General features: G+C 45.3%; 3 protein-coding genes across 3 annotated transcripts; 2 read left to right on the top strand and 1 right to left on the bottom strand.

Moving 5' to 3' along the window:
- Positions 1-118: 118 nt before the first annotated feature.
- F4813DRAFT_394213 (NAD(P)-binding protein) lies at positions 119-1,137 on the top strand (the record flags this gene model as incomplete). Its single annotated transcript, XM_049247527.1, has 2 exons — positions 119-148; positions 202-1,137. The coding sequence occupies 2 exons, from the start codon at positions 119-121 to the stop codon at positions 1,135-1,137; spliced, it is 966 nt and encodes a 321-aa protein (XP_049094926.1).
- Positions 1,138-2,913: 1,776 nt separating this feature from the next.
- Positions 2,914-4,724, bottom strand: F4813DRAFT_376449 (aromatic compound dioxygenase). Its single transcript, XM_049245126.1, has 3 exons — positions 4,205-4,724; positions 3,988-4,137; positions 2,914-3,940 (listed from the first exon to the last, which is right to left on the bottom strand). The coding sequence occupies exons 1-3, from the start codon at positions 4,428-4,430 to the stop codon at positions 3,186-3,188; spliced, it is 1,131 nt and encodes a 376-aa protein (XP_049094925.1). The 5' UTR covers positions 4,431-4,724; the 3' UTR covers positions 2,914-3,185.
- Positions 4,725-7,011: 2,287 nt separating this feature from the next.
- On the top strand, positions 7,012-8,915 carry F4813DRAFT_394211 (polysaccharide lyase family 4 protein; the record flags this gene model as incomplete). Its single annotated transcript, XM_049247526.1, has 6 exons — positions 7,012-7,104; positions 7,169-7,206; positions 7,257-7,689; positions 7,753-7,940; positions 8,008-8,653; positions 8,712-8,915. The coding sequence occupies 6 exons, from the start codon at positions 7,012-7,014 to the stop codon at positions 8,913-8,915; spliced, it is 1,602 nt and encodes a 533-aa protein (XP_049094924.1).
- Positions 8,916-9,332: the final 417 nt, after the last annotated feature.

Below are 9,332 nucleotides of genomic sequence, written 5' to 3'. Positions count from 1 at the left end.
TAACCCTAACCCTAACCCTAACCCTAACCCTAACCCTAACCCTAACCCTAACCCTAACCCTAACCCTAACCCTAACCCTAACCCTAACCCTAACTCGATTCGTTAGTCGAACAGCGCCATGTGTCCCGCATCTACTGCCTTAACAGAGGTCCCTTAAGCTTTAAGCGTCAACAGACATCCCAAGCTTCAAAATGCTTAAAGCCGCTCCCGGGGACTGTCCATTTTCTCGACGCCGATCTATCGAAACCTCATTTTGGCCTCTCGAACCAGACTTATTTAAAACTCTTGAATGAAGTCACCATTGTAATCCATAACGCCTGGCAGGTTAATTTCAATTTATCAATTGATTCTTTCGTCGGCCAGATCCGAGGCGTTCAGCAAATTATCGAGTTCTCGGCATTCTCGAGGTTTGGTGCTCGGCTCTTCTTCATTTCGAGCATAAGCGCTGTTACAGGGCGACCCGGTGTCGTCCCCGAGTACGTCTACAAGGACTGGCAAACGGCCGGAACGACCGGGTATGGAGAGTCCAAGCTCGTAGCAGAACGAATGCTAAGTACGGCTGCCGAAGAAGCTGAAATTCCTGTCGTCATCTGTCGTATTGGTCAAGTGGCGGGACCTACCACCAAGTCCGGAGTCTGGCCGAGGCAAGAGTGGCTACCAAGTTTGATTGCGAGCTCGAAGTATATGGGCAAGCTTCCTATGTCTCTAAACCGTATGGAGGTTATAGATTGGATCCCGGTAGATTTACTAGGCAAGAGTATCGTCGAGCTGGCGGTTCACCCAGCGAACCCCCAGAGCAACGGCGCGGTAGTCTATCATACAGTCAATCCGCAGCAGACGACGTGGGAAGCTCTGTTACCTACCGTTACACGGTGCCTTGATTCGACGGGGAAGATGGAAGTTGTGCCTCTTGATGCTTGGGTTCGGGCGCTACGTGACAGCGCACGTAAAACTGATGATTTATCAGCAAATTCAGCAGTAAAACTCATCGAGTTCTATGAAGGCCTCTCAGCGGACAATATAAAACAAACCCAATTGGATACTGAGAAGGCGGTTCAAGCGTCGGCCACATTAGGAAGTTTGGGTCCAGTACATGAGGCATGGATGGAAAATTGGATAAGACAGTGGGCGTCGTAGCATCGTTAGCATGTATCCCTTTACCAAGTGAGATGGCGAAAGCGTTCAGTCGAACCTGTCTATGGCATCTCTCTCTCTCTCTCTCTCTCTCTCTCTCTCTCTCTCTCTCGGCTTTCCTTTCGTTATTTCCGTATTTTCATTTTCCATTTGATAGACGTGTCCTCCTAAGCCCTGAGAAGGCCGGGCATAGAGCATTCGTATAGGTGCCTAAATCATGTTAGAGTCTTATCTTTTTGGTACTTGTTAGGAATGACTGCAAGATTGATAAACGGAGATATTCGATCATTACTATTATGATTACAAATATCAGCGCTTGATACTGGTACCTCGTGTATTCTGTAACGATACTCATTGTTCGTCTTCGACCTACTCAGCCCGAATAATTGCCGTTCCTGTGCCTCGCATCCGCTCATGTAAAAAGCGCCGCCCGCGTCTTGAGCATCGCGATCCTGAGCGTTGTTGAATACTTTCATCATCGTGTCCATTTGCATGCATTCGCGAGCGGCCGAAATACTGCTTTATGCCGGCTCAGGGGGGCAAATGTCGTTAATGGCAACCTTTGCGCCCTTCTTCAAACTTGGCACTAATTACTGTAGGATCTTAACACGATAGTTGACAATTCGGTTGTGAAAATACCGTAGCAGATACGCGTCGGCATCTTTTACTAGCTACGAAGTGAAGGATTCGTACTCCGTGCCGTGGATGTGACCTTTCAAGCCTATGATGACCTCCGGCTTATCTTAAACGATTATTTCCATATCTGGATACTTACCAGCCAGAACTAGAGCTATCTCTCTATGTGCTTCATATATTATATCGACCACGGTGTGGGCATTGCCAAAGTCATAACCCCCCACTGGTATTTCATACCGAAGCCGAAAAGCATGAAAAACTCTGCACGTTCATAAAGCACTGCTGCCGCACTATATCGCGCCTTATAACATCGAATGGATTGTCATCCGTGTACGGCCTAGCGAGTGACCGCTCTCGTTAAGCTCTTCGCTTCCCGACTATCGCTCGGTTCTGTCCACGGTCCGCGCCGGTACCGGCCAGAACTCCTGGGCGAGGACAAAATATTAAGATAAAGTGATGTTATTTTTTAGATTACCTTGCCGGTCCTTCTAAGTAAATTACCTCATAAAACAGGTGCATACAACTATCGATCAAAATTATTGTAAATTGACATCCATCAATTCTACCATATCATTTAGAAATATTTAACATATTAACAAAATCAATAAACGTTTACAAATCTTTTGATATTTGAATTATCTACATTCCAACTGATTGAATATTGTTAGCTTTATTAAAATGCGACTGTATTGGACGGAGTGATTATAAATGTAGTCTACAAATAAAGCCAACTAATATTGCATCCCTCGGCCATAACAGCTCATTCAATAATAACCACTTCTATCAATTGAATCAAGATGATAGGGCCAATCTAACGACATTGAATTTCTATACTGATACTTTACTTTGGGCAAGATATTAAGGAGTGATAAAAATAGGTAGGAATTAACCGGGCAGGTCTTGTCAAATGCCCACGATTTCAATACACAAATCAATTAAATCAATTAGATCAGTGAGGAATCTCCTCTTTTTAATGTCAAAGGCCGAATTTGAAGAAAGTTGGGAAGCACAACAAGGCCATGTCATTTCACTAATAATGTTGGTTGCCAGCTACTTGCACCGTGGGATAATCTACTTCGAAAGGCTGTCTCTTGGTAATCTAAAAATACATAGCATCACTCTTAAAAGTCACGGCATGTTAACTGTGATAAATTTAATTCGTAATTCGCAAATGACTACGTACTTCTAGTCAACAAATTTTATATCGCAACCCCAGGCAGTCATGAGTGGACTTCCAGTAAAACGCGATCAAGTTCAGTTGGTATATATATATTGAAATGTACGGATAAACGAATGCGAGTATAGTCGTACGTGCGTTTATAAGTCTAAAATCTATCTTAAGAATACGAAACCATGGGATTTGGCATCTCTCCGCGCTCAAGTCCGTCAATCAGGCCATAGGCATCTTCGTTAAATTATGCTGATGTTGAAGCAGGCGGGACTGATGTACCGCTAGGAATTCCGACGGGCACGCCGCTTGGAGGAGGACCGCCAGGACCGCCGGCACCGGAGTCAGGATTTGCGACACCACCTTCCTGGTAGTAGAAAACAGCCGGGGTAACTGACTGAGACTCGGTGGCATTAATACCGAAAGCGACCCAGGCGAAGAGACCGTCAGTGATGCTCTCGCCGAGAAGCGTGTATTCAAAGAACGGGTCGACACCGTCGGTAGCGGTCTCCTCGCTCAGGATACTGTCATCAGCATTCGAGGTGAGCTCCTGAGTGTTGGTAGAGTAAGGCGCAGTAAGTTCAACGGCAGTGATCAGATCTTGGTCGAAGAAAACCTGACCAACATGGCTAGCGCTCACGTTATTGCCAAGGGTCGAGTTGTCGAAGAGCACGGCATTCTGGTGGATCATGATATGGATGTGAGTGGCGCGGCTCGTATAGTGCCCAGGGAATATAGACTCGAACTGAGCGACGCCGTCGGAATCGGTTTTTTGGATGCCGCGGAGCCAAGTATTATTAATGTTAGTCTCGTCCGAAGAGTCTCCGTTGCCGCTTGCGACGATGCCGCTATATACACCGGTAGCATTGCAATGCCACATCTCCACATAGACGTCCGTAACAGGCTCGCAAGTGTTGACGTCGATTACCTGATAGTCGAGGATGGTGTCAACTCCAATCTGGTCCTCGATGATATTCTGTCTAACATACTCGCCACCGACGTCTTGATCCGGCATTAGTAATTATCACCTATCGGTACGATCTACTTACAGTAGGGACCCTGAGTGACTTCAGGGGTTAAGAGGCAGGAATTATACCCAGAGAAAAGGGTAGCGGCGCTGGTGCAGGGCGTATAGCCGAGGTCGGTAGCATTGTGGCTAGTAGCTAAGACAGAGCTGAGGTCGCGTTTTTTCAAGCCCCCTATAGGTAGTTAGTTAGCATTTCCAAGTCAGAATAGGCGCGGAAGATCCTTTATTTATCTACGTACTCTTGGCCCGGGCCTTTTGGAGCATGGCAGCTCGGCGCTGGACGTTACGATTCGCAACACCGCGTGCTTTCAGCTGAGAAGCGCAGTGGCCGAGGCTGGTGCGCTTAACGGAGCCGAGAAATTCACGACGCTCTTTAACTTCCTGGGAGATGTCATGGCCGGGATGAGCAACAGCAGAGCCGGCTAGCAAGGCTAAGCCAGAGAGTACGGATATAGAGAATCTCATTTTCGCTAGTTAATCAGCGATAGATAAAATAATGATATAAGTACCGCAAACGAAGGGGGTCTGACTGATAGTCTTTTCGATATAAAAGAGAGATAGATTTTGGTGCTCATATTGTGTGGACAGACCCGGCATCGTCGCCCCTTTATACTACCTCGCTTCTACTCCATAATGATATCTCATTCTCCTCTTCGAGGTTCTCAAACAACCTGTGGATCAAGATTCATCATCGTGAGATCTTGGCGGTTGAGGATTACGTATGTATTAGAAGTCTTATTATTGGTTGCTCTATGGGGCAGGCCGAATATGATGTAGCTAGGTTAGATCTCTCCGTTAGAAATTTACCGCAGTCCCGCATGGGTAACACTATTCCCAAAACGGACCGAGGCCGTGATGGACCCGGCATTCTAGATCCTGCAACTACAGAGCTAACAACTGGACCGGGGTTTACCCCGGTGTTCTTACGACGTATTTCTACTAATGACAATTATTGTATATAATATATCAAAGTCAGTCACAGGGGATAACCCACTTGCGTATACTAACACTGACTTCTACTCTAGCTTCTATGGAACTGTGGGGCATAGACGCGCGTAAGGATCCTCTTACCAGGTCAATGTTGTCGCGTCAATCAGCCTCTCCGTCTTCGACGCCGAATGTTACATACGCTCCCGACTACTCGTTTCCTCCAACTATTAATTATTCCCTACTGTACCGAGTCACGTATGAGATGAGGTACTTATTACTGCATCACGATATTGAGTCACTATCTAGAAAGCGCTACACTGCTATACTAGAACAATCCTTAATAAAGCACAATAGCATAAGTTGTGATATGATAATAAATGCATCAGCAAGTTGAAAAGAAAAGCTGATAGATAGTTTAAACGAGGAGCTTGAAAATATTTATTAATAGCATGCAGATCAACTCTATAGCAAGGATGTATAGAAAGAAGTATTGACTTCTCTCCTTTTCTTGCTTGCTTTAGTATTTCAACTCCTGTTACGTTACACGTGAATGGATATGATGATGGTGCCCCCGTAATTGATCTTTGGACGTCGTATGGTTGAGGCGTTTTTACCTAGTATCTAGGGTTTATAAAAATATATGACGCACTAAGGGGGGTCGGCATACTCCTTCATCTCCTTCTAATATCAAATGTACTTCATGCCTTTTTACTTACCAATGAAGCTATCAGGGTAGGTGGGTCTACAGGGGTCTATCTACTATATAAGGGGCACACAGCCCCCTCGCAAGAAGATAGAAGGCCAGGCGTTACTAGATCAATACAATATATTACTCGGTCTACCTACCCTAGACACTCACTCTGTGTATAACATCGATCAACGGGTATAAATCCTGACAGAAACTAAGACCTCGACTTCACTCCGTTAAGCTATTATCATACCGTAGTCATTCCTTAAGCGTGATACGTAGCCGTTGCCGTCACGGTAAACGAAGACGAAAGCCAGGGTAAGTCCTAAGGCCCAGTACTCAAACTACCATTAAAGCAGTAACCTAGGCCGTTAAAAAGGGCTTCTTAAGCCTTCATGTCGCTCTCCGCATGTTAACGTTAGAATAACAATACATTCATCCTCAATTTAGGAATACCTACATGCTCCTTAGCACCTAACCTATGTGACGACATGTCTGATTGTAGAGCCGCATTACCAAATTGAACTAATAAAGATAGACACGCAGTAGATTACTATTTAGTAAAACGCCGGTGCATCCTTACAGCTCACCGAAACAAGAACCGTTATCGTGTATCCTTTCTCACAGGTATGTATTATCTTAGCATGGGCAGACCTAAGGTATGATTTAGGTACCTAGGTACCTAGGTATATAAGACGTTAAATTACAACTTCACTCCGCGTCACCTACTAATCTCTGTAGAACTGGGTAGGTTAAAGTACGGACGCTTAAATAAAGAAATCTAGTTAGTTAATTATTTTGTGGTTGCCATATCTTAATCTCATTCTTTAAATACCTAGGTACCTAGGAGATGCTCAGGTCCCTAATTCTTGCCTCGCAGAACGGCCTCACATTCTAGACCTCTTAACATTAGGTTCGATTTCATACCCAGTCCTTTCAAGGCTCTTTAGTAATAACATATATAAATGCAAACATTGAGCCTTGATCCAACTTATTTAGTCATGATCCTCTTCGGTTACTTTTGTCCCGAGAGAATATTATGTCCGGTGGATATCAAGGTTGTTTGTTCTGCCGCCGGGTGAGGAATTCTGCCGGGGTTGCCGCTCCCCTCGGTAGGCCAGGGTGTTTGTACTCCGTTGATGGGATATTTTCCTTTTTGGGCTTGAAGAAGAAGACAGCTGCTGTTGCCGGATATTAGGGATTCTAATTTCACACAAGATATGTGCGATCTTTGGACGCATGCGCTATAGCAATACCGCCCCGGTTTAATTTCTATTGCATAGGTTCAGGCATGAATATAGATTATGGGTAGGAAGTAGGGATTAAAGTATATATGAGTGTGCGAAGGGTTAGATGTTGTGAACGTCAACATGCGCCTTGGATATATTTCTGGCTCTCTTCGGCGTCTTAGTTAATACACCAGTCACAATGTTAGGCGCATCTGCTGTTCTGGCCTTAGCATGCCTCAGCAAGGGCGCCCTCGCCGCATTTGGACTTACTACTACGAGTAACAGATATAAGGTTTGTGAATTATTATTTATGTATCTTACCTTCTACAATACCTAGCTGATTATTGCTATACTAGGTTGACACAAATGGCGGATTGGTATTCGAGGTCGATAGGTCCTGACCACTACTCTGGTGATATGGCTAGCTAAGCTAAACGATCCCAGAGCCAATGGAGATATTACCAGTTTGGTATTCAACGGGGTCGAGTACCAAGGAAAGGGGAAAGCTTCGGCTATTAATTCAGGCCTCGGGACGTCGCAACTGTCCGCGGAAACGATAAGTAACAAGCATATCAAGATTACAGCGAAGGCCAATTCACTACCTGTAACACAGTACTATATAGCGAAGCCGGACGACCCGACTATCTACATGGCAACTTATATCACTGGGGAGGTTAGCCCGGGGGAGCTTCGATGGCTTGCCCGCCTACGGCAGGAGAATTTGCCTACCGGTGTGCACGGGGACGTTGGCAACACCATCGGTTGCACAGCTTTTGAAGGCAAGGATACGTTTCGATGCCCAAATCAAGAAACTCGCTGCAAGATGTACACAAGCGATCGTTTTATCGACGACCAGATACATGGCGTCTCAGGATCTGTGAGCGTCCCGGCATAAACTATAACCTATGTAAAAAGCCGACTAACTTTGTACCTACTGCAGAACGCGGCTGTATGGATGATCATGCCTGGTGTTGCGTATGAGACTTCGTCGGGGGGGCCATTCATGCGTGACATCAATAGCCAGACCGGTAGCAGCGATCAAGAACTATATTGGTACATGAACAGTGGACACGTTCGAACGGAGCCGTGGCGCTTTGGATTGATGGGACCATATGCCATGAAGTTTACGTAGGTTTCGAACCCTTCCATCCAAAGATAAAAATAAAATCATCTTATAACCCTAACAATATTACAGCAATAAGGCAGACAAGCCTTCTCCCAGTTTAGATACGTCCTTCTTTGGTGCTCTCGATATTCAGGGCTACGTACCAGGTAACCAGCGTGGTTCCGTCTCCGGTGCAGCTTCTGGGGTTCCGCAAGATTTCGATGCCGTCGTCCACTGGTACAATGACAAAGCACAGTATTGGACTAAAGCTGCGAACGGAGCTTTCAAGTCTCCCTTGATGAAGCCGGGTACGTATACTATGAAGCTTTACATGGGTGAGTACGAGGTAGCCAAGGACACAGTGACTGTTACGGCCGGGAGTGATACGGCCAAGGATATCGCTTCGGCGGAGCCAAATCCTTCAGTCGTGTGGCGTATCGGAAACTTTGACGGACAACCCCTGGAGTTGAAGAATGGAGACAAGATTGAGCGGATGCATCCTAGCGATGCTCGGATGGGATCTTGGGGAGGTACTTACACAGTTGGCCAATCCTCCGCGCGCGATTTCCCTATGGCCCTCTTCTCGAAGACCGGTGGCAATGTGAAGGTAAACTTCAACCTCGCCGCCAACCAAGTTCGAGATCTCACATTAAGGGTGGGAACTACACTTTCATTCAAGGGAGGTCGCCCATCGGTGGCTATTGGAAGCTGGACCGGAAAGGACCCAGGCGCTCCGGTAAGTCCACCCAGACGATATTGCGCAGTGTTCTTGGCAAAGCTAAATGGCATCTCAGAAACTAATCGATTCTCGCGGGGTTACTCGCGGAGCATATCGCGGGTATGGCGAAGTCTACACGTGGACAGTTCCTGCGAGCGCCTTTAAAACCGGGCAGAATACTCTTACACTTGGTGTATATGGCTCCGGTGATGAGGACTTCCTAAGTGCAAATTATATTGTTGATGCAATCGAGCTTCAAGGCCCGGCAGAAGCTAAGTGAACCATCATTATGAAGCAGACCGCAAGCCAGCCATCCACTTGGCTTTTTTATTATCATTTCTAATAAGTCAAACCACCCTTACTGGGGCCACCCTAGTGGGGGCCACCCATTTCCCATACAAAATCAACGATTTCGCATATCTGTATTTAATTCAATAAAATAGATAAAATTATAAGGTCTTTGATTTTAAGTACGGTATTGGATTCTCACCAGGTATAAAATTTTGAAAAAATGGCAGGGCTAATATCTGTGGTAAAATGAATACAAGATTATACACTAACAATTACACATACAAATTTATATGTAAAGCTGTTAAGGGATATTATTGCTTATAACTTTACCAATTAATATGGTATAAATATAAAATCTATATAATTAAATAAAGAACATTTTAATATAACTTTTAAATTTAAGGCC

Source organism: Daldinia decipiens (genome assembly GCF_022478715.1).
Source record: "Daldinia decipiens strain CBS 113046 unplaced genomic scaffold F4813scaffold_56, whole genome shotgun sequence".
In the NCBI taxonomy this organism is placed as follows: Eukaryota; Fungi; Ascomycota; class Sordariomycetes; order Xylariales; family Hypoxylaceae; genus Daldinia; species Daldinia decipiens.
Note: the sequence above shows the minus strand (reverse complement) of the source record. Positions and strands in the feature narration are given on the sequence as shown.

Coding starts and splice junctions, on each gene's coding strand:
- F4813DRAFT_376449 (XM_049245126.1), bottom strand. CDS start 4,430: ATGAGATTCTCTATATCCGTACTCTCTGGCTTAGCCTTGCTAGCCGGC. Junction 4,138..4,204: donor CCAAAAGGCCCGGGCCAAGA/GTACGTAGATAA, acceptor AACTACCTATAG/GGGGCTTGAAAAAACGCGAC. Junction 3,941..3,987: donor AGTCACTCAGGGTCCCTACT/GTAAGTAGATCG, acceptor TGCCGGATCAAG/ACGTCGGTGGCGAGTATGTT.